General features: G+C 46.5%; 1 protein-coding gene across 2 annotated transcripts in view; it reads right to left on the bottom strand.

Moving 5' to 3' along the window:
* LOC106569858 (E3 ubiquitin-protein ligase pellino homolog 1) overlaps positions 1–26280 on the bottom strand; it is a 68828-nt gene that overhangs the window by 39658 nt on the left and 2890 nt on the right. Inside the window, exons 1-2 of one of the 2 annotated variants that reach the window (XM_045687264.1) lie at positions 22686–22711; positions 4973–5186 (exon numbers count right to left, since the gene is read on the bottom strand). In XM_045687264.1, the coding sequence (XP_045543220.1) occupies positions 4973–5061 (89 nt within the window). In that variant the 5' untranslated portion in view covers positions 5062–5186; positions 22686–22711. Of the gene's footprint in view, positions 1–4972; positions 5187–22685; positions 22712–26280 lie in introns of those variants that run through there. The other variant, XM_045687263.1, reaches the window with a different exon arrangement.

The raw sequence follows: 26280 nt of genomic DNA, 5'->3' as shown, positions 1-26280 counted from the left end.
GTTATAATCATCTACCTGACAGCCTGGAGACCAACACTACTGTTATAATCATCTACCTGACAGCCTGGAGACCAACACTACTGTTATAATCATCTACCTGACAGCCTGGAGACCAGGACCAACACTACTGTTATAATCATCTACCTGACAGCCTGGAGACCAGGACCAACACTACTGTTATAATCATCTACCTGACAGCCTGGAGACCAACACTACTGTTATAATCATCTACCTGACAGCCTGGAGACCAGGACCAACACTACTGTTATAATCATCTACCTGACAGCCTGGAGACCAGGACCAACACTACTGTTATAATCATCTACCTGACAGCCTGGAGACCAACACTACTGTTATAATCATCTACCTGACAGCCTGGAGACGACCAACACTACTGTTATAATCATCTACCAGACAGCCTGGAGACCAGGACCAACACTACTGTTACAATCATCTACCTGACAGCCTGGAGACCAGGACCAACACTACTGTTACAATCATCTACCTGACAGCCTGGAGACCAGGACCAACACTACTGTTATAATCATCTACCTGACAGCCTGGAGACCAGGACCAACACTACTGTTATAATCATCTACCTGACAGCCTGGAGACCAGGACCAACACTACTGTTATAATCATCTACCTGACAGCCTGGAGAACAGGACCAACACTACTGTTATAATCATCTACCTGACAGCCTGGAGACCAGGACCAACACTACTGTTATAATCATCTACCTGACAGTCTGGAGACCAGGACCAACACTACTGTTATAATCATCTACCTGACAGCCTGGAGACCAGGACCAACACTACTGTTATAATCATCTACCTGACAGCCTGGAGACCAGGACCAACACTACTGTTATAATCATCTACCTGACAGCCTGGAGACCAGGACCAACACTACTGTTATAATCATCTACCTGACAGTCTGGAGACCAACACTACTGTTATAATCATCTACCTGACAGCCTGGAGACCAACACTACTGTTATAATCATCTACCTGACAGTCTGGAGACGAACACTACTGTTATAATCATCTACCAGACAGCCTGGAAACCAGGACCAACACTACTGTTACAATCATCTACCTGACAGCCTGGAGACCAGGACCAACACTACTGTTACAATCATCTACCTGACAGCCTGGAGACCAGGACCAACACTACTGTTATAATCATGTACCTGACAGCCTGGAGACCAGGACCAACACTACTGTTATAATCATCTACCTGACAGCCTGGAGACCAACACTACTGTTATAATCATCTACCTGACAGCCTGGAGACAGACCAACACTACTGTTATAATCATCTACCTGACAGCCTGGAGACCAGGACCAACACTACTGTTATAATCATCTACCTGACAGCCTGGAACCAGGACCAACACTACTGTTATAATCATCTACCTGACAGCCTGGAGACCAGGACCAACACTACTGTTATAATCATCTACCTGACAGCCTGGAGACCAACACTACTGTTATAATCATCTACCTGACAGTCTGGAGACGGTCCAACACTACTGTTATAATCATCTACCAGACAGCCTGGAGACCAGGACCAACACTACTGTTATAATCATCTACCTGACAGCCTGGAGACCAGGACCAACACTGCTGTTATAATCATCTACCTGACAGCCTGGAGACCAGGACCAACACTACTGTTAGAATCATCTACCTGACAGTCTGGAGAACCGGACCAACACTACTGTTATAATCATCTACCTGACAGTCTGGAGACCAACACTACTGTTATAATCATCTACCTGACAGCCTGGAGACCAACACTACTGTTATAATCATCTACCTGACAGTCTGGAGACCAGGACCAACACTACTGTTATAATCATCTACCTGACAGCCTGGAGACCAGGACCAACACTACTGTTATAATCATCTACCTGACAGTCTGGAGACCAGGACCAACACTACTGTTAGAATCATCTACATGACAGTCTGGAGACCAGGACCAACACTACTGTTATAATCATCTACCTAACAGTCTGGAGACCAACACTACTGTTATAATCATCTACCTGACAGTCTGGAGACCAGGACCAACACTACTGTTATAATCATCTACCTGACAGCCTGGAGACCAACACTACTGTTATAATCATCTACCTGACAGCCTGGTGACCAGGACCAACACTACTGTTATAATCATCTACCTGACAGCCTGGAGACCAGGACCAACACTACTGTTATAATCATCTACCTGACAGCCTGGAGACCAGGACCAACACTACTGTTATAATCATCTACCTGACAGCCTGGAGACCAACACTACTGTTATAATCATCTACCTGACAGCCTGGAGACCAGGACCAACACTACTGTTATAATCATCTACCTGACAGCCTGGAGACCAGGACCAACACTACTGTTATAATCATCTACCTGACAGCCTGGAGACCAACACTACTGTTATAATCATCTACCTGACAGTCTGGAGACCAACACTACTGTTATAATCATCTACCTGACAGCCTGGAGACCAACACTACTGTTATAATCATCTACCTGACAGCCTGGAGACCAACACTACTGTTATAATCATCTACCTGACAGCCTGGAGACCAGGACCAACACTACTGTTATAATCATCTACCTGACAGCCTGGAGACCAGGACCAACACTACTGTTATAATCATCTACCTGACAGCCTGGAGACCAACACTACTGTTATAATCATCTACCTGACAGCCTGGAGACCAGGACCAACACTACTGTTATAATCATCTACCTGACAGTCTGGAGACCAGGACCAACACTACTGTTATAATCATCTACCTGACAGCCTGGAGACCAACACTACTGTTATAATCATCTACCTGACAGTCTGGAGACGAACACTACTGTTATAATCATCTACCAGACAGCCTGGAAACCAGGACCAACACTACTGTTACAATCATCTACCTGACAGCCTGGAGACCAGGACCAACACTACTGTTACAATCATCTACCTGACAGCCTGGAGACCAGGACCAACACTACTGTTATAATCATCTACCTGACAGCCTGGAGACCAGGACCAACACTACTGTTATAATCATCTACCTGACAGTCTGGAGACCAGGACCAACACTACTGTTATAATCATCTACCTGACAGTCTGGAGAACAGGACCAACACTACTGTTATAATCATCTACCTGACAGCCTGGAGACCAGGACCAACACTACTGTTATAATCATCTACCTGACAGCCTGGAGACCAGGACCAACACTACTGTTATAATCATCTACCTGACAGTCTGGAGACCAGGACCAACACTACTGTTATAATCATCTACCTGACAGCCTGGAGACCAGGACCAACACTACTGTTATAATCATCTACCTGACAGCCTGGAGACCAGGACCAACACTACTGTTATAATCATCTACCTGACAGCCTGGAAGACCAACACTACTGTTATAATCATCTACCTGACAGCCTGGAACAGGACCAACACTACTGTTATAATCATCTACCTGACAGTCTGGAGACGAACACTACTGTTATAATCATCTACCAGACAGCCTGGAAACCAGGACCAACACTACTGTTACAATCATCTACCTGACAGCCTGGAGACCAGGACCAACACTACTGTTACAATCATCTACCTGACAGCCTGGAGACCAGGACCAACACTACTGTTATAATCATCTACCTGACAGCCTGGAGACCAGGACCAACACTACTGTTATAATCATCTACCTGACAGCCTGGAGACCAACACTACTGTTATAATCATCTACCTGACAGCCTGGAGACCAACACTACTGTTATAATCATCTACCTGACAGCCTGGAGACCAGGACCAACACTACTGTTATAATCATCTACCTGACAGCCTGGAGACCAACACTACTGTTATAATCATCTACCTGACAGCCTGGTGACCAGGACCAACACTACTGTTATAATCATCTACCTGACAGCCTGGAGACCAGGACCAACACTACTGTTATAATCATCTACCTGACAGCCTGGAGACCAGGACCAACACTACTGTTATAATCATCTACCTGACAGCCTGGAGACCAGGACCAACACTACTGTTATAATCATATACCTGACAGCCTGGAAACCAGGACCAACACTACTGTTATAATCATCTACCTGACAGTCTGGAGACCAACACTAATGTTATAATCATCTACCTGACAGCCTGGAGACCAACACTACTGTTATAATCATCTACCTGACAGCCTGGAGACCAGGACCAACACTACTGTTATAATCATCTACCTGACAGCCTGGAGACCAACACTACTGTTATAATCATCTACCTGACAGCCTGGAGACCAACACTACTGTTATAATCATCTACCTGACAGTCTGGAGACCAACACTACTGTTATAATCATCTACCTGACAGCCTGGAGACCAGGACCAACACTACTGTTATAATCATCTACCTGACAGCCTGGAGACCAGGACCAACACTACTGTTATAATCATCTACCTGACAGCCTGGTGACCAGGACCAACACTACTGTTATAATCATCTACCTGACAGCCTGGAGACCAGGATCAACACTACTGTTATAATCATCTACCTGACAGCCTGGAGACCAGGACCAACACTACTGTTATAATCATCTACCTGACAGCCTGGAGACCAACACATACTGTTATAATCATCTACCTGACAGCCTGGAGACCAGGACCAACACTACTGTTATAATCATCTACCTGACAGTCTGGAGACCAACACTACTGTTATAATCATCTACCTGACAGCCTGGAGGCCAGTTAGTATCATCAACATAGAGGAACAGCCATAAGGATCTGAGTTAGTATCATCAACATAGAGGAACAGCCATAAGGATCTGAGTTAGTATCATCAACATAGAGGAACAGCCATAAGGATCTGAGTTAGTATCATCAACATAGAGGAACAGCCATAAGGATCTGAGTTAGTAACTAAGTGGTGAAGTGTTATAATGTGGTTGGCTCCTTACCCCAGCACCATGAGCTCTCCATATTTCACTGGCACTTTGGAGGAAGAGGTGGAGGAGGGGGAGATATTTTCCTGCTCTGGAGAGAACATGGGCCCGGCTGGCTGGATGGATGGGTGAGGGTAGGAGGGAGGTCACACTAAAGGGGTGGGGTCAGCTGAGCCTCAGCTCCGCCTCCTCATCCTGCATGTGCCTGTTGGTTGTCGCCGCCGCAACCCTAGAGAGAGAGAGAGAGAGAGAGAGAGAGAGAGAGAGAGAGAGAGAGAGAGAGAGAGAGAGAGAGAGAGAGAGAGAGAGAGAGAGAGAGAGAGAGAGAGAGAGAGAGAGAGAGATCAGTCACACGTGGACAACACAGCTCACAACATCAGGAAGTCACCTGATCTCTCAGGTCTCACCTTACACTGAACAGGAAGTCACTGACAGTTACACCACCACACACCCTTTAAGACACACACACAAATAGGGCCCTAGAAAAAACTAAATCTGCGTTGCACCAAGCATGGAATCCAGACATTAAACCTGAATTAAACAATACTCCAAAAATGTATTGGACTAGAACATTCCTTAAAAATTGCCCATGTGACTCACAAGACATGAAGAAAATGCACCAGTGATTAGTATTTTCCTGCATCTTTCTGAAAGGGCTCAGGAATGCGTGTCTGTGTTGTGGTGCTCTTATGTCTAGTCTACACTTAGTGTAGCCGTTAGCGATGATGCTAATGATAACCATCTGCTGGTAGATGGAAAGGCTTTCCCAAAAACTCTCTCAATTTAAAGCTAACTACAAAGCAGCCTATGCCTAGCTGGCAGAATGATACCATGATTATTTGCATCAATCCAGTGGCCATTTGCTTAGAAATCTCATGAGAGCTACAGAAACACCGCTAACCAAACAACGGTCTCTGGCTAGTGCCCCCTGCAATAAAGGATAACTACACCCACACGTGTGTGTGTGTGTGTGTGTGTGTGTGTGTGTGTGTGTGTGTGTGGTCTGGGGTTGAAACGGTTGCTGCTGTGTCTCTGTGTATCCCCTAAGGATAGGTTTATACTCCCACAAGCGGTCACCAAACTCCCCCAAATGCGCTCGGCAGAAAAACAAGGGGTGCTTAAAGTTTCAAAAGGTTTTGCTACTGTTTCCCTTAATGAATACAACCCAGGGCTTTCACAGTGACCTCACTTCCTCAGACAACGGTGCCTTTGTGCAGCCAGGCAGTTTCCCCCCCTAAAAACAACACCAACAATTAGCCTGTGTCCTGTTTGGCACGCAGGTTGAGTCCCGTCCTTCAACAGTTCAATGAAAGGGAAAGGTGTGCTATTCTTCAACCACACTTGAGTGTTCAGAATACACACTGGACTGGCTGTTGATAGAGAAGCTTGTGAGAACTGCGATGATGACGTCACTTAAACTGGGAGTTGAGGTGATTCACAAATGGAACATATCGGGCCAGTTTCCTGGAAACAGATTCACACACACAACCTACTTCATATCTCTCAGCAAAATAACACTAGTGCCCACATCAAAATAAAAACTGGTGAAACCCTGGTGTGGGGTAGCCTACATCTCAGGGGTCAGAGCTACTCAACTCAAAGATCTCACCCACAATCTGATGAGAGGAGTCCAAACACCGTCTTCTAGGAAGTGTCTGAATCTCAATTAACTTTTAGGTTATCAGCTCGATAGATAGAGAGATAGAGAGAATACCTAAACCAGATGTGGTGTGTGGTGGAGGACCACCATGGGGAAGGAGAACCACATCAGTGGCCCCAGCAGACAGCCTGCTTCCTGGGCAAACACCAGCTGCCTCCTGGGATATCCAACAGGCTAGCCAGTTAGCCAGCCTGCTAACCAGCCAGCCAGCCAGCTAGTCAACCAGCCTGCTAACCAACCAGCCAGCTAACCAACCAGCCAGCTAGTCAGCCAGCCAGCCAGCCAGCCAGCCAACCAGCTAGTCAGCCAGCCAGCCAACCAGCTAGTCAACCAGCCACCCAACCAGCCAGCCAGCCAACAAACTAGCCAGACAGCCAGCTAACCAGTCAATCACAGTCAACCAACCAGACAGCCTGCCAGTCAACCAGCCAGCTAACCTCCCAGCCAGTCGACCAACCAATCAGGCACCCTGCCAGTCAACCAGCCAGCCATTTAGGTAGTCCGTGAACCTTTCAGGCACCCAGTCTGCCAGCACCACTAAGAGAGAGTGCTAGGCTAAGTCAGTATCAGTCATCTTACTTTCACTTAGTGCTGCTGGCTGGCTGGAGGACTGGCTGGTTAGCTGACTCACTGCCTAAATGGTTTGTAGACTGGCTAATTGGCTGGCTGGTTAAATGAGTAACAGAGGTCCTATGCAGCTCAGTTGGTACAGCCTGGCACTTGTAACGGCAGGATAGTGGGTTCAAATCCCAGGACCTTCTGCTAAACTAGATATATCATAGTTAAGCCAGTCTCATTGATGGCTATCAACTCTCTGCACTTCAGCCTCCATTAAGGGCAATGAGCTAAATTGCCAACTCTCAACCTTCAGCGAGAACACTCCTGTACTTAGGTTGTTTACTCTCAACTGGGGATGGGCACGGTTACTGAAATATTTGGATATCTGAACAGACATTCGTATTTGATTTCTTGTGTGAGTATTCATTTTTATAAGAAAACATTACAGGCCTATTTTTAAAATTAAATATCCATGTTACATTGCTGCATACAAGGATATACCATGACATTTCAAATTCTTAATTTAATAAAACTACTTTTAAAAGTCATTTTTATGACATGCACCCCATAAAAAGACAGGCGCCTTCACACATGTAGCTTGTTTTTGTTAGCCAATCAAAGCGGCACTAGGCCTACAGTCAGAGGCTCACTACAATACATTTGAATAGAAAGTCAGCAAAAATAGATAAGCTCTTTCTGCCGTGGAAAGGAAAATACCTGTCTATTCGTGAAAAAAAAATCACCCTGATTAACTCTTTTGTCATATCCCAGTTTACCTATTTGCAGAAATATTCAATTTTATTTGGAACGGCAAGCCAAAAAATTTAAACGGGCCTATTTATATACTGAATATGAATTTGGAGGGCAGAAATGATTAAATATTAAAGCATTAGACCTCTCACTAAAGGCTTCAGTCATACAAAAGTTATACTTAAATCTGAACTGGTTCTCCAGCAGATTAGTAAGAATGTCTCACCCCATGTTCAAGAATTAAATAAAGGTGAAATATATATATATATATTTTTTTTAAATGGCCTTTTTCCCTTTATTCAGATTCAGAATAACCTCTCACTTTCGGTTATTCAAAAATTAAAAACGATCTCTAAAATAAATATCGCTATTTTTAAAACAAACCATTGACAGCTGGTTGCAATTTCAGGTTAATCCACCAGAAAAGACAGAACAAATATTATGGTTAAACTCAAATATACTAATTGATTTTTTAAAAAAATATATATTTTTTGGAAAAATTTAAAAAAATAAAAAGGCTCTACTCAACCAACTAACTGCAGCATTACCGCACAAATGGAAGAAGCAAGCGAAAGGGGGAGTAAGTAAGGAACTTATCTGTTGGCCCTGCATTAAAAACCAAAAATGGCTAAAGAAAATTGTGATAAATAAAAAAGTATACCAGTTGATTGCAAAATAGTTGGGAAGAGATTTTTAATGTACCGATTCCATGGCACATGGTTTATGAACTGATACACAAAATGACACTGGATTCAAAACATAAGTTTTTCCATTTCAATCATTGCAACCAATAGAATGATATATATGTAGGGGGTACAACCATCCCAGCTCTGCATATTTTGTTGCGAAGAGACAGAATCATTTGTTTTGGTGCGGCCCATATGTAGCTTGTTTTTGGTCACAGGTTCAGGAATGGCTGAAGAATTGCAACATTTAACTAGAGCCAACTCTGCAAATAGCACTGCTGGGTGATTTAAAAAGTCAGTCATTGATCAATATTATAATAATAATACTCTTAGCAAAAAAAAATCTTTAATTTACAATATGTAGAATCTATGAGAATAGAAAGGTTCAGAACTCTTGTGAAATACACAAAAAAAATAGATATTTAAAATATTTCCCCCCAAAAATTGAGTTTTTTAAAATGTATTTAACTAGGCAAGTTAGTTAAGAACAAATTCTTATTTACAATGACAGCCTACCAGGGAACAGTGGGTTGAACCCCCCAAAAAAGAGACTATGCGTAGCAAGTGAAATGAGAGTTCACTAATGCAATGCAAGATTAAATTAAAACTACAGAATTAATAAAGTTAGCGGAGTTAAATGAGAACGAGCAGGCTAGGAGGTAAGCTGAGGATGAACATTGATCTCTGAATGGGGTTGGGGAGAAAGTGAAGAATGTAGCCTGCAATTAGCCTAACACTAGATGGCTAGCTTAGCTAGCTAGCTTCTCTAGGCTACTCCAGTCAGGACAGGCAGTGTTAGATGGGATGCCGCTACAACGGCAGGTATGGTAGCAGTTAAGAGCGTTGGGCCGGGCCTCCCAAGTGGCGCAGTGGTCGAAGGCACTTCTTCGCAGTGCTAGAGGCAACACTACAGACCCGGGTTCGATCCCGGGCTGTATCACAACCAGCTGTGATCTGGAGTCCCATTGGGTGGCGCACAATTGGCCCAGCATCGTCAGGGTTAGGGGAGGGTTTGGTCAGGGGGGCTTTACTTGGCTTTTCGCGCTCTAGCGACTCCTTGTGGCTGGCCGGGCACCTGCAGGCTGACCCTGGTCATCATGTGAACGGTGTTTCCTCCGACACATTGGTGCGGCTGGCTTCCAGGTTAAGCGGGTGGGTGTTAAGAAGCGTGGTTTGGGGGGGTCATGTTTCGGAGGACGCATGACTCGACCTTCTCCTCCGAGCCCGTTGGGGAGTTGCAGTGATGAGACAAGATCAAAATTGGGGAGAAAAAGGGAGTAAAATACAAAAAAATTATTTACGACTAGGTGAATAATCTGTTGATGTGCAAGGCACTTAATCCTACTGGCTCCTGTAAATTGGTCTGCATAAAAGCGTCTGCTAAATGACTAAAATGTAAAAGATAACACTGTGGCTGCTATAAGTTAGCTAGTCTTGGCTGTAGCCGAGTTGGCATGGCTAATTCGTCTCTCTTCCCCTCCCAGCTCAAACACACACGACCCCTCCCCCGCTGCAGAAATAAAGGGGAAGCCGTGCTCAAGTTAAAAATGTAAGTTACAAAGGTAAACGCCCATTATTTTTAAAAATAATATTAAAATAGTGAAATGACTGCAAACGCCCATCCCTACCTTCGATGAGCACTAGCTAGGCCAACACTCTAGTACTACCCCAGGCAGCACTAGCTGTAGGAAGACGGCAGCAGTGTTAAACCACAGCTCAGTTCCAACAGTATACAGCCACGTGGCTCTGGATAACATTCTGCCCTTGATGGCTTTTACAGAGAAAGGAGGAAAACAAAGGCTTTGTACAATTCCCAGGAATTCCTTTCATGGTTTTCCCAAATGGTGTCTAGACTGGCGCATGCTGCAGAGGTTTTTAAAGGGGCGGAAAGAGGGGTAACCACTTCTACAATACTCAAACAAATATTATACCCCCAAGACATTCTAACCTCTCACCATTACCAATAATAGGGGAGGTTAGCATTTTTTTGGGGGGTGGGGGGGTGGTGGGGGGTGGTGGTGTATGACATTAATGCCTCTAACTTTCTCACTCATTATTATTCACTCATCATTCAAAATCATGGTGGCATCCACATCAATAGAAGTGTTCAGAAACATTTTTTATTCTTATTTACCATTCATTTCTATTGGGTACAACAGACCCTGAAACACAACCAAAAACTGTAAATGCATCCAACAAGTTTGCAGTCACAAGCTTGATGTATTATGGGACCAAATAGTAAACGTTTAACTACTTTTTAAGTCAATTTGTCCAAACACTTATGAACCTTCAAATGACAGCGTGGAATAGATATATAGTGCTTTCATTTCTAAACGGGTAAAACATATGTATGAAAATACCCTGAAATAAAAGGTGACGTTCTGTACTGTCGCCTCATATGAAACATTTCATCTCAAATCCAAAATGCTGGAGAACATAGACAAATTAAAAAGTTTAAGCTTCATTGTTCAAATAAATAGGTGTGCGCGTGGCTGTTGCTTACACCCCTGCGTCCGGTCCGGACTCCTGATTGTTCCTTACTCCTGGCGTCCGGTCCGGACTCCTTACGCCTTGGGTCCGGTCCGGACTCCTGAGTGTGTTGGCTGTTGCTTACGCCCTGCGTCTGGTCCGGACTCCTGAGTGTGTTGGTTGTTGCTTACGCCCTGCGTCTGGTCCGGACTCCTGAGTGTGTTGGTTGTAGCTTACGCCCTGTGTCCGGTCTGGACTCCTGAGTGTGTTGGTTGTTGCTTACGCCCTGCGTCTGGTCTGGACTCCTGAGTGTGTTGGTTGTTGCTTACGCCCTGCGTCTGGTCCGGACTCCTGAGTGTGTTGGTTGTTGCTTACGCCCTGCGTCCGGTCCGGACTCCTGAGTGTGTTGGTTGTTGCTTACGCCCTGCGTCCGGTCCGGACTCCTGAGTGTGTTGGTTGTTGCTTACGCCCTGCGTCTGGTCCGGACTCCTGAGTGTGTTGGTTGTTGCTTACGCCCTGCGTCTGGTCCGGACTCCTGAGTGTGTTGGTTGTAGCTTACGCCCTGCGTCTGGTCCGGACTCCTGAGTGTGTTGGTTGTTGCTTACGCCCTGCGTCTGGTCCGGACTCCTGAGTGTGTTGGTTGTTGCTTACGCCCTGCGTCTGGTCCGGACTCCTGAGTGTGTTGGTTGTTGCTTACGCCCTGCGTCTGGTCCGGACTCCTGAGTGTGTTGGTTGTTGCTTACGCCCTGCGTCTGATCCGGACTCCTGAGTGTGTTGGTTGTTGCTTACGCCCTGCGTCTGGTCTGGACTCCTGAGTGTGTTGGTTGTTGCTTACGCCCTGCGTCTGGTCTGGACTCCTGAGTGTGTTGGTTGTTGCTTACGCCCTGCGTCTGGTCCGGACTCCTGAGTGTGTTGGTTGTTGCTTACGCCCTGCGTCTGGTCTGGACTCCTGAGTGTGTTGGTTGTTGCTTACGCCCTGCGTCTGGTCTGGACTCCTGAGTGTGTTGGTTGCGTGGAGGGATCAGAGGAGGATTGGTTTGCACACGCTGAAGATTACAAGTCTGATGACCAGGTAATCAATCTGAGGGGACGCTCGGGAAAGAAGATCGACACTAACGATACCTCTCACAGTCTCTCTTTCCCTCCCTCTCACAGACTCCCCGTCTTTGCCTCCCTCCCTCGTTCTTCCTGTGTAACCCATCTAATCGATGAGCAGGGATGTGTAAAATATCAAAAGAGAGGGAAGGAGAAGAAAGAGAGGAGGAATCATATCTCAGTCACCTGGGATTTGGGAGGGAAATCGTGTTCTAGACAAGGAGAGGAGATGTGTGTAGGCTACCTGGGATTTGGGAGGGAAATCGTGTTCTAGACAGGGAGAGGGGATGTGTGTAGGCTACCTGGGATTTGGGAGGGAAATCGTGTTCTAGACAGGGAGAGGGGATGTGTGTAGGCTACCTGGGATTTGGGAGGGAAATCGTGTTCTAGACAGGGAGAGGGGATGTGTGTAGGCTACCTGGGATTTGGGAGGGAAATCGTGTTCTAGACAGGGAGAGGGGATGTGTGTAGGCTACCTGGGATTTGGGAGGGAAATCGTGTTCTAGACAAGGAGAGATGTGTGTAGGCTACCTGGGATTTGGGAGGGAAATCGTGTTCTAGACAAGGAGAGGAGATGTGTGTAGGCTACCTGGGATTTGGGAGGGAAATCGTGTTCTAGACAAGGAGAGGAGATGTGTGTAGGCTACCTGGGATTTGGGAGGGAAATCGTGTTCTAGACAAGGAGAGATGTGTGTAGGCTACCTGGGATTTGGGAGGGAAATCGTGTTCTAGACAAGGAGAGGAGATGTGTGTAGGCTACCTGGGATTTGGGAGGGAAATCGTGTTCTAGACAAGGAGAGGAGATGTGTGTAGGCTACGTGTGTCTCCTGTGATGTTCCATACAGATGATAAACAATGTTTTTACTCTGGACTGGGATGTGGTTCTGGAGCACTGCTCTGGGGCCTGGCTGGGAGAGCAGGAAGGCCGTCTGTATTATGAAACTAACCTGTGGGTTAGGAAGGCTGTCTGACCCCCTGCATTGGGGCGGCAGGTAGCCTAGTAGTTAGAGCGTTGGACTAGTAACCGAAAGGTTGCTAGATCGAATCCCCGAGCTGATAAGGTAAAAATCTGTCCTTCTGCCCCTGAACAAAGGCAGTTAACCCACTGTTCCCCGGAAGACCGTCATTGTAAATAAGAATTTGTTCTTAACTGACTTGTCTAGTTAAATAAAGGTTAAATAAAAGAATGGTCGAGAGCTGAGAGTTGTGTGTGAGGTCTGGGATTTGGCTGACTGTTTGTGGAACACTTCAACACAACATTCTTACTGCACTGTACACATGCGCCATCCACAGATAGGCCTAGTCTATTATAAATCCACTGATAACTTTACGATGGGGAAATTCACTAGCGAATGATCCTACCAGTGCTGGGACGTTAATACAGTGTGAGTTATTGGTCATGAAGCAGAGGTCACCTAAAGCCTACATCAAGGTAATCAACATCACTACCACTATGAAGAGTGTGTCATCAGCGTTTATGTGTCTGTGTTCCTAAAAGTCTGTTGCAAAAAGTGTCATGTTGTTTAGGTTTAAAACTGCATTGTTGGCTAAGGCCTGCTGTATTCTGGGCATGTAACAAATACAATTTGATTTGAGGTCTAGATGTTTGTCCGTCTTTCTAAAACCCTCCTCCGCAGGCTGACGTTCCGGACGTTAGACCCTCCTCCGCAGGCTGACGTTCCGGACGTTAGACCCTCCTCCGCAGGCTGACGTTCCGGACGTTAGACCCTCCTCCGCAGGCTGACGTTCCAGACGTAAAAGATTAAAAGACTGGTGAGAGGGGGGATGATAATAGGGAGAGGTACTGCCTGAGCGTTTGATGTGTTCGTGAGCATGCATATTCTGTGTGCGTATGTGGATGCGTGTTGCTGGGGAACGTAGGGAGGGAGCTCAAACCCTTTTTCTTTCTGCCGGTTAGCTGACCAGGGGAAGCCAACTGAGGGAGTGAATCAAACTGGTGAAAACAGAGAAACCTGAAAGTACTGCATGTCAGGATGCCATCAGGGTCAAGTGATTAGATATCTGTTGACAAAAAACTAACTGTCCAGTCAAAATCTCACTTGTAAAAGTTAACCTGTTGGGAGTAGGGGGCAGTATTGACACGGCTGGATAAAAAACGTACCCGATTTAATCTGGTTACTACTCCTGCCCAGTAACTAGAATATGCATATAATTATTGGCTTTGGATAGAAAACACCCTAAAGTTTCTAAAACTGTTTGAATGGTGTCTGTGAGTATAACAGAACTCATATGGCAGGCTAAAACCTGAGAAGATTCCTTACAGGAAGTGCCCTCTCTGACAAGATCTTGTTCTTCTTGTCTCTGTTTATTGAAGACTGAGGATCTTTGCTGTAACGTGACACTTCCTACGGCTCCCATAGGCTCTCAGAGCCCGGGAAAAAGCTGAATGAAATCGAGGCAGCCCCAGGCTGAAACACATTATCGCTTTTGGCAAGTGGCCGATCAGAGGACAATGGGCTTAGGCGCGTGCACGAGTCGACCCCGTGCTTTATTTTCTTTCGTCTTTTTACCTAAACGCAGATTCCCGGTCGGAATATTATCGCTTTTTTTACGAGAAAAATGGCATGCAAATTGATTTTAAACAGCGGTTGACATGCTTCGAAGTACGGTAATGGAATATTTAGATTTTTTTGTCACGAAATGCGCCGTGCTCGTCACCTTTCTTTACCCTTTCGGATAGTGTCTTGAACGCACGAACAAAACGCCACTGTTTGGTTATACTATGGATTATTTGGGACCAAACCAACATTTGTTATTGAAGTAAAAGTCCTGGGAGTGCATTCTGACGAAGAACACCAAAGGTAATCAAACTTTTCTAATAGTAAATCGGAGTTTGGTGAAGGCTAAACTTGCTGGGTGTCTAAATAGCTAGCCCTGTGATGCCGGGCTATCTACTTAGAATATTGCAAAATGTGCTTTCACCGAAAAGTTATTTTAAAATCGGACATATCGAGTGCATAGAGGAGTAATGTATCTATAATTCTTAAAATAATTGTTATGCTTTTTGTGAACGTTTATCGTGAGTAATTTAGTAAATTCACCGGAAGTTTGCGGGGGGTATGCTAGTTCTGAACGTCACATGCTAATGTAAAAAGCTGTTTTTTTATATAAATATGAAATTGATTGAACAAAACATGCATGTATTGTATAACATAATGTCCTAGGGTTGTCATCTGATGAAGATCATCAAAGGTTAGTGCTGCATTTAGCTGTCTTCTGGGTTTTTGTGACATATGCTAGCTTGAAAAATGGGTGTCTGATTATTTCTGGCTGGGTACTCTGCTGACAATCTAATGTTTTGCTTTCGTTGTAAAGCCTTTTTGAAATCGGACAGTGTGGTTAGATTAACGAGAGTCTTGTCTTTAAAATGGTGTAAAATAGTTATATGTTTGAGAAATTGAAGTAATAGCATTTCTAAGGTATTTGAATAACGCGCCACGGGATTTCACTAGCTGTTACGTAGGTGGGACGAAATCGTCCCACTGGCCCTAGAGAAGTTAATATTCTGTTAACTCATACCCAAATAATGTTGTTGACTCATTCTATACTCAGGTGGCCAAAGCTTAAATTGGAGAAAACAAACAAACAAACACATAAAAAACCCCACCTCACAAATTGTATCTCAAACAGACCGTAAAAAAAAAAAGCTTGCTACTTCCTCATAGAATGCAGTCATCCTCCTAAGGAGGATGAGATGGCCAATCAGCAGTCTACTCGCATGAATATTTTTAATGACCGGTATACGCCAACAACAGTGTGTTGTTGGGGTTCACCCAACCCATGCCAACTAGGGACCGCAAGATACCATATTATCATCATAATTTGGTGTTGATACAATTCAATACTGCGATTTTATTGCAATTTGATGTTGAAACATATTGCTCACTATGTGACTGCTGCAGAGAGACAAGAGAGAGCATGAGAAAACACGTTTTGATCAATCAGGGAAATAATGGTGCTGAAAACACGTTGACTGACTATTTAAAAAGAAGATGGACAACAGGCTATAGACAATTTTCCAGAACACGACACACTGACATCACACACAGATGCACGCGGCTGTAAGAAAGCCATCGCACTCTGCACCCATTCAACATAGAAATAGTAAAAACATCAATCTTAGGCTAAACAAAATAACTTACGCTTACAATGTTTTGATTCTTGCTTGAACAGTCGCTAAGATTATATTCGGTTGTGATCTTTGCAAAATAACTGTTTTGGATGCAGCAGTTGTTAGCTAGAATGCTAACGCTCATTGATATAGGCTGTAGCAAAAGCTAGCCAAAGAGCCATTTTACTGTTTGAAGTGATTTTTTTGAGTTTGGTGAGTATGTGTGTGTCTGTCTGTGTGATGTCCCCCTGAGTATCCGAAACAAGAAGAAAGTGAACCCGGGCGCCCTTTAATGAGACAGGAAGTTAGATAGCCTCAGATCAAACACTTGCATACACAAACCAGCCAAACTGTCAGAAGACCGGAGTACAAATCAGCCAAACTGTCAGAAGACCGGAGTACAAACCAGCCAAACTGTCAGAAGACTGGAATACAAACCTCACAAGAACAACAGTCAATACATATTATGTTCTAATATTTTTGTTACATAGCCTAGCCTACGTGTAGGCCTATGTAATAGACAGACACTGGTATGGTGCCGAAGACAGCATAGTAAATATTAGGTGAAAAAGTGGTGAATTGACCCTTTTAACCAACACAGACAGTGGAATCTACCAGTGGGCACCCAGTGAGTACAAAGGATGAGATGCATTGTTGTGGGCTAGATGGCGTAGTTCGCCTCCAGACATGGGAACATGCAGTTTATATTTATGTCATTTTCCTCTGGCTGATGTCATGGCAGTTTGTCTGATACTGCTGTGCTGATTCTGCTATCCTGGTCTCTCTTGAAACAGAGATGTTAATCTCAACAAGACTAACCTAATAAAAGGTTAAACATCAGTAGACGTGGCCAACTCAACTCAGCAAATTCTCCCACACAGCCACCACCTTGTCGGAAATGGAAACCTATCAGAATTGTTCCATTGTACCCATTGCCAAGCATCTGACCTAAAAAATGGTTTCCAGAATGTTGGTGAATGTAGAAAAGTTGAATGACACTTTTCACAATTTCAAACATTTCTCAGGCTTTCAATCATTCTCTGTGTCTGTGTGATTGCCAGAATCTTCCTCATTCTCAGATCTAAGATCTAGCAATGTAGTGCTGGTTGTTGTTGTGTTTGAGATAACCCCCATCCATCTGTCATCTTTCTGAGCAGGTTGAAATCCTTCTCCTCAGTATTAAATTAGCTTGGTTAAATAAACCATGTTCCAGCTGGAAAGGACACGGGACCCGCTTGCCAAGAGAATCTGGGACCAATCGGTGCCACTCCCACGACAACTGGGTCATCCGTGGCAGCTGAGGTCCTGGATGACTGGACGTTTTCTCATTGAGGGAATGGACTGACTGACCACAGTAAGTAAGTAGCCTTGCACGAGCCTTGGCTTGTACGAGCCGGAGCCCATCTCCTGTTTCTGTAGTGTGGCAGCTAGATGTTCAAGTACACCCCCTGGACAGGACACTAGTCCATCACCTCAGTACACCCCCTGGACAGGACACTAGTCCATCACCTCAGTATACCCCCTGGACAGGACACTAGTCCATCACCTCAGTACACCCCCTGGACAGGACAGGACACTAGTCTATCACCTCAGTACACCCCCTGGACAGGACAGGACACTAGTCTATCACCTCAGTACACCCCCTGGACAGGACAGGACACTAGTCTATCACCTCAGTATACCCCCTGGACAGGACACTAGTCTATCACCTCAGTATACCCCCTGGACAGGACACTAGTCTATCACCTCAGTACACCCCCAGGACAGGACACTAGTCTATCACAAGGCCTTACCCCCTTAATGCTGAGTGTCAAGCAGTAACTGACTGACCACAGAGGAGGAAGTCAAATGAACTAGACATTATCACAAGGTCTAATACACTGAACAGAGGGTGAATTCCACTAGTGGTTGGTTCCCAAATGCCTTTCAGACATTTATAAAACACACTCCAGATAATTAAAACTAGGGTTGCAAAATTCATGGAACTTTCAACAAATTCCCTGGTTTTCCCAGAAATCCTGGTTGGAAGATTCCCGGAATCGGAAAGGAATAAGGAAATCCGGAAATGGGATTTATGGAAAACCAGGGAATTTATTGAAAGTTCCCAGAATCCTATTTAAAACAATAGCCTATAAGACTAACAGAAGAAAGACTTCCAATAGAGGACATGTTTCTTTGGACTGCTCAAATTTAGGCTACAAAGGCAGAGGTTGACTTAATCTTAGACACTGTATTCCATAAAATGGAGAAGTGGGCTGTAGCCTACCTGAACTCTTATTCAAAGCAATGTTTCTATCCACTCAGCCCAGTCACATGCTGTAATGGACCTGAAACGCATGAAATCTACAAAACGCAGTGTAGGTCAATGTAATTAGGTACAGAGACCCCCACCTTCCATCTTCAAAGGCCATCTGGTACCGATTATACAGCCCCAGCCTACCACCACCGTGTGGTGTGTGTGTGTGTGTGTGTGTGTGTGTGTGTGTGTGTGTGTGGCCGCATTAACAGTAAATGATTGTCACTAGGTAGGTAATCCCCATCAAACACACCCAGGGGAGGGGAGAGAGGGACCTAGAAAAAGAGAGAGAGAAAGAGAGGGGTGTACTGGCTCCAGTAAGCAGTACTGGGATGTAGGGGACTGGTGACAGATGGAGAGACTGGGAGATGGAGAGGAGGGGAGGCATTCAAGTTACAGGCTCATCAATAATTCACTGAGGTGAACACAGACCGACAGCGGACAGACAACAAACAGCACACACACATCACATGCACTCAAAACCACATGGGCACACTTACACGCTGTCTAGGTACTACTTCCTGCCAGTAGAGAACACACTGTGACCTTCCCAGAAACCAACCACCCGTTCCAGTGACCACCAGTTCCAGTGACCCCCCGTTCCAGTGACCCCCGTTCCAGTGACCACCCGTTCCAGTGACCACCCGTTCCAGTGACCCCCTGTTCCAGTGACCACCCGTTCCAGTGACCCCCTGTTCCAGTGACCACCCGTTCCAGTGACCACCCGTTCCAGTGACCACCCGTTCCAGTGACCACCCGTTCCAGTGACCAGCAGCTGGGGGAAAGTGTGACTCACTCTGCACAGGAAGACAGCAGGGAGGGTAGGGGCAGACTGATCATAAATCTGTGCCTAAAGCACAGCCTGTACTGGCAGCAGCAGCCCCTGAGAGAGGAGGGAGAGACTGGGGGATCTGGAGAGGAGAGAACGACTACCAGCACTCCCCTCTAACACCAACTACTACTACTACCAGCCCTCCTCTCTAACACTAACTACTACTACCAGCCCTCCTCTCTAACACTAACTACTACCAGCCCCCCTCTCTAACCCTAACTACTACTACTACCAGCACTCCTCTCTAACACTAACTACTACCAGCCCTCCTCTCTAACACTAACTACTACTACCAGCACTCCTCTCTAACCCTAACTACTACTACTACCAGCACTCCTCTCTAACACTAACTACTACCAGCCCTCCTCTCTAACCCTAACTACTACTACTACCAGCCCTCCTCTCTAACCCTAACTACTACCAGCCCTCCTCTCAAACACTAACTACTACTACTACCAGCACTCCTCTCTAACACTAACTACTACTACCAGCCCTCCCCTCTAACCCTAACTACTACTACTACTACTACTACCAGCCCTCCTCTCTAACCCTAAACTACTACTACTACTACCAGCCCTCCTCTCTAACACTAACTACTACTACTACTACTACCAGCCCTCCTCTCTAACCCTAACTACTACTACTACCAGCCCTCCTCTCTAACACTAACTACTACTACTACTACCAGCCCTCCTCTCTAACACTAACTACTACTACCAGCCCTCCTCTCTAACCCTAACTACTACTACTACCAGCCCTCCTCTCTAACACTAACTACTACTACTACCAGCCCTCCCCTCTAACCCTAACTACTACTACCAGCCCTCCCTCTAACCCTAACTACTACTACTACTACTACTACCAGCCCTCCCCTCTAACCCTAACTACTACTACTACTACTACTACTACTACTACTACTACTACTACTACTACCAGCCCTCCTCTCTAACCCTACACTACTACCAGCCCTCCCCTCTAACCCTAACTACTACTACTACCAGCCCCCCTCTCTAACCCTAACTACTACTACTACCAGCCCTCCCCTCTAACACTAACTACTACCAGCCCTCCTCTCTAACACTAACTACTACTACCAGCACTCCTCTCTAACCCTAACTACTACTACTACCAGCCCTCCTCTCTAACCCTAACTACTACCAGCCCTCCTCTCTAACCACTAACTACTACTACTACCAGCACTCCTCTCTAACACTAACTACTACTACCAGCCCTCCTCTCTAACACTAACTACTACTACTACTACTACTACCAGCCCTCCTCTCTAACCCTAACTACTACTACTACCAGCACTCCTCTCTAACACTAACTACTACTACCAGCCCTCCCCTCTAACCCTAACTACTACTACTACTACTACTACTACTACTACTACTACCAGCCCTCCTCTCTAACACTAACTACTACTACTACCAGCCCTCCTCTCTAACACTAACTACTACTACCAGCCCCCCTCTCTAACCCTAACTACTACTACTACCAGCCCTCCTCTCTAACACTAACTACTACCAGCCCTCCTCTCTAACACTAACTACTACTACCAGCACTCCTCTCTAACCCTAACTACTACTACTACCAGCACTCCTCTCTAACACTAACTACTACTACTACTACCAGCCCTCCTCTCTAACCCTAACTACTACTACTACCAGCCCTCCTCTCTAACACTAACTACTACTACTACCAGCCCTCCTCTCTAACCCTAACTACTACTACCATCCCTCCCCTCTAACCCTAACTACTACTACTACCAGCACTCCTCTCTAACACTAACTACTACTACCAGCCCTCCCCTCTAACCCTAACTACTACTACTACCAGCACTCCTCTCTAACACTAACTACTACTACCAGCCCTCCCCTCTAACCCTAACTACTACTACTACTACCAGCCCTCCTCTCTAACCCTAACTACTACTACTACCAGCCCTCCTCTCTAACACTAACTACTACTACTACCAGCCCTCCCCTCTAACCCTAACTACTACTACCAGCCCTCCCCTCTAACCCTAACTACTACTACTACTACTACTACTACTACTACTACTACTACTACTACTACTACTACTACTACTACTACTACTACTACTACTACTACTACCAGCCCTCCTCTCAAACACTAACTACTACTACTACCAGCCCTCCTCTCTAACACTAACTACTACTACCAGCCCTCCCCTCTAACCCTAACTACTACTACTACTACCAGCCCTCCTCTCTAACCCTATACTTACTACTACCAGCCCTCCTCTCTAACCCTACACTACTACTACTACCAGCCCTCCTCTCTAACCCTAACTATACTACTACCAGCCCTCCTCTCTAACACTAACTACTACTACTACCAGCCCTCCTCTCTAACACTAACTACTACTACTACCAGCCCTCCCCTCTAACCCTAACTACTACTACTACCAGCCCTCCTCTCTAACCCTAACTACTACTACTACCAGCCCTCCTCTCTAACACTAACTACTACTACTACCAGCCCTCCTCTCTAACACTAACTACTACTACTACCAGCCCTCCTCTCTAACACTAACTACTACTACTACCAGCACTCCTCTCTAACACTAACTACTACTACTACCAGCCCTCCCCTCTAACCCTACTACTACTACTACTACTACTACTACCAGCCCTCCTCTCTAACACTAACTACTACTACTACTACTACCAGCCCTCCTCTCTAACCCTAACTACTACTACTACTACTACTACCAGCCCTCCCTCTACTAACTACTACTACTACTACTACCAGCCCTCCTCTCTAACCCTAACTACTACTACCAGCCCTCCTCTCTAACACTAACTACTACTACCAGCCCTCCTCTCTAACCCTAACTACTACTACTACTACTACTACCAGCCCTCCTCTCTAACCCTAACTACTACTACTACTACTACCAGCCCTCCTCTCTAACCCTAACTACTACTACCAGCCCTCCTCTCTAACCCTAACTACTACTACTACTACTACTACCAGCCCTCCTCTCTAACCCTAACTACTACTACCACTCAGCTCTTTGTTTTTCACTTTCCAAATCTGAGAGGTGAAAGTCAAAGACATCATAAATGTTGTGTTCACAATACAAACAACTTAATTTCAGTAAGGCTAACCTTATTGGACTTGAGTGAAGTTGCTCCTAAATGCTGATTTGGGGACAGTTTAGCATCTCCCCTAATGGTTTTAGTTAGCATTGGGGGAGGGAAAGCTGATCCTAGATCTGTACCTTGGGCTCCCGAGTGGCGCAGCGGTCTAAGACACTGCATCTCAGTGTTAGAGGCATCACTAGAGACAGCCTGGTTCGAATCCAGGCTGTATCAAAACCGGCCGTGATTGGGAGTCCCATAGGGCAGCGCACAACTTGCCCAGCGTCGTCCGGGTTTGGTCGGTGTAGGCCGTCACTGTAAATAAGAATATGTTCTTAAGTGACTTGCCTGGTTAAATAAAGGTTAAAAAACATAAAAAACCCAGGGGAAACTCCCCCCCGGAGCAGCATTTGTAATGTTGTGAACTGCTAGACTAAAGGCAGAGCTTCACAACACAAACCATAAACAGACTTAGTTGGTTTTTCCCGTTAAAATGTTTCTCCAGTCAGGTGCAGAAGCAAAGTGACACAGTGTCCAGATTTGACATTTTCTTTAAGCTCAGGTGTTGGCAGGTATGTCCTTCCATGACTGTATGAATGACCTCATGCGCGTAAATAAGAAAGAGGGGGATGGAGAAGTAGAGATAGAGGGAGGCAGAGGGTCAGGGAGAGAGACGGTTTGGAAGATACCTAAAGAAATAGAAGGGAAGAAGTAGAGAGAGATAGACCGAGATAGATGCAAGGTGTAGAGACTGAGAAAGAGAGACCAACAGTCAAATCTGCTCCAGCACTTTAGAAAAACGTCTGATGGTATTTTAACAGGCCTTTGTCTTTCTTACCCCACTAACAGAAATGACAGTAAAAACATACCCACTATCTGACCCACTTTCCATGACAAACCCTGGTAATCCGTCATCTCACATGCACAAACCCAGCACACTGAATGGAGCGAATAAGCTGAGCTGGAGAGTAGTGTGGCAAGCTTCACATACACTGCAGAGTGTAGCCTACAGCCTAGCCTAAGCTGCTCAGATGTTCCTAGCCTCATACACTGCAGAGTGTAGCCTACAGCCTAGCCTAAGCTGCTCAGATGTTCCTAGCCTCATACACTGCAGAGTGTAGCCTACAGCCTAGCCTAAGCTGCTCAGATGTTCCTAGCCTCATACACTGCAGAGTGTAGCCTACAGCCTAGCCTAAGCTGCTCAGATGGCCCTAGCCTCATACACTGCAGAGTGTAGCCTACAGCCTAGCCTAAGCTGCTCAGATGTTCCTAGCCTCATACACTGCAGAGTGTAGCCTACAGCCTAGCCTAAGCTGCTCAGATGTTCCTAGCCTCATACACTGCAGAGTGTAGCCTACAGCCTAGCCTAAGCTGCTCAGATGTTCCTAGCCTCACACACTGCAGAGTGTAGCCTACAGCCTAGCCTAAGCTGCTCAGATGTTCCTAGCCTCATACACTGCAGAGTGTAGCCTACAGCCTAGCCTAAGCTGCTCAGATGGCCCTAGCCTCATACACTGCAGAGTGTAGCCTACAGCCTAGCCTAAGCTGCTCAGATGTTCCTAGCCTCATACACTGCAGTGTAGCCTACAGCCTAGCCTAAGCTGCTCGGATGTTCCTAGCCTCATACACTGCAGAGTGTAGCCTACAGCCTAGCCTAAGCTGCTCAGATGGCCCTAGCCTCATACACTGCAGAGTGTAGCCTACAGCCTAGCCTAAGCTGCTCAGATGGCCCTAGCCTCATACACTGCAGAGTGTAGCCTACAGCCTAGCCTAAGCTGCTCAGATGTTCCTAGCCTCATACACTGCAGAGTGTAGCCTACAGCCTAGCCTAAGCTGCTCAGATGGCCCTAGCCTCATACACTGCAGAGTGTAGCCTACAGCCTAGCCTAAGCTGCTCAGATGTCCCTAGCCTCATACACTGCAGAGTGTAGCCTACAGCCTAGCCTAAGCTGCTCAGATGTTCCTAGCCTCATACACTGCAGAGTGTAGCCTACAGCCTAGCCTAAGCTGCTCAGATGGTCCTAGCCTCATACACTGCAGAGTGTAGCCTACAGCCTAGCCTAAGCTGCTCAGATGTTCCTAGCCTCATACACTGCAGAGTGTAGCCTACAGCCTAGCCTAAGCTGCTCAGATGTTCCTAGCCTCATACACGCAGTTATACATTTACATTTAAGTCATTTAGCAGACGCTCTTATCCAGAGCGACTTACAAATTGGTGCATTCACCTTATGATATCCAGTGGAACAACCACTTTACAATAGTGCATCTAAATCTTTTAAGGGGGGGGGGTTAGAAGGATTACTTTATCCTATCCCAGGTATTCCTTGAAGAGGTGGGGTTTCAGGTGTCTCAGTTATGACCTGGGGAACTACCCAGGTATGTCATTCAGAGTACAGACTCATAAGCTTACAGTATGCACAAACGTAAGCAAAAAACACACACGTACACACCCACAGTTATGACCTGGGGAACTACCTAGGCATTCCATCCAGAGTACAGGCACATACAGTGTGCACACACACACAGTACCAAGCCTCATGACGCAACAGCTCCAGAGAACAGCTCATTTACACACATCACGTACACACACAGAACGCTCAAACTGAAAACCGGACTGATGGATATCTGACACGCCGGACAGGGTTCCCACCCACAGACACGCCGGACAGGGTTCCCACCCACAGACACGCCGGACAGGGTTCCCACCCACAGACACGCCGGACAGGGTTCCCACCCACAGACACGCCGGACAGGGTTCCCACCCACAGACACGCCGGACAGGGTTCCCACCCACAGACACGCCGGACAGGGTTCCCACAGACACGCCGGATAGGCGGGGGGTTCCTACAGACACGCCGGACAGGGTTCCCACCCACAGACACGCCGGACAGGGTTCCCACAGACACGCCGGATAGGCGGGGGGTTCCTACAGACACGCCGGACAGGGTTCCCACCCACAGACACGCCGGACAGGGTTCCCACAGACACGCCGGATAGGCGGGGGGTTCCTACAGACACGCCGGACAGGCGGGGGATTCCTACAGACACGCTGGACAGGCGGGGGTTACTATGGATACACAGGGGTTACTACGGATACACGGTGCTGTTTCATCTATTAAGACATTAGACCTCTTCGTTCCTGTCTGTCTGATTCCCATCAGGATTTAATTCCGGTTTCCTGACTGAAACTGAGACGCACAGCGCCTGTGTGTTCGTTCGTGTGTGTTTTCGTGTGTGTGTGTGTGTGTGTGTTACACAGCTAAAACTGATGCCCATGTAAGCCGATACCTGCATCAGGCAGTCATCCTCTGACTGACCACAAGCTGGTTTTATCTGAAGACCTGATTTAGAGACAGATTCAATAGAGGACAGACCCCCCTCAGACCCTCTGGAGTGGGACAGAGCCCCCCCCCCAGACCCTCTGGAGTGGGACAGAGCCCCCCCCCCAGACCCTCTGGAGTGGGACAGAGCCCCCCCCCCCCAGACCCTCTGGAGTGGGACAGAGCCCCCCCCAGACCCTCTGGAGTGGGACAGAGCCCCCCCCAGACCCTCTGGAGTGGGACAGAGCCCCCCCCCAGACACTCTGGAGTGGGACAGAGCCCCCCCCCCCCAGACCCTCTGGAGTGGGACAGAGCCCCCCCCCAGACACTCTGGAGTGGGACAGAGCCCCCCCCCCCAGACCCTCTGGAGTGGGACAGAGCCCCCCCCCCAGACCCTCTGGAGTGGGACAGAGCC

Source organism: Salmo salar, chromosome ssa01, assembly GCF_905237065.1.
Source record: "Salmo salar chromosome ssa01, Ssal_v3.1, whole genome shotgun sequence".
Classification (NCBI taxonomy): domain Eukaryota; kingdom Metazoa; phylum Chordata; class Actinopteri; order Salmoniformes; family Salmonidae; genus Salmo; species Salmo salar.
The sequence above is the reverse complement of the archived record's forward strand: the minus strand, read 5'-3'. Positions and strand labels throughout refer to the sequence as shown.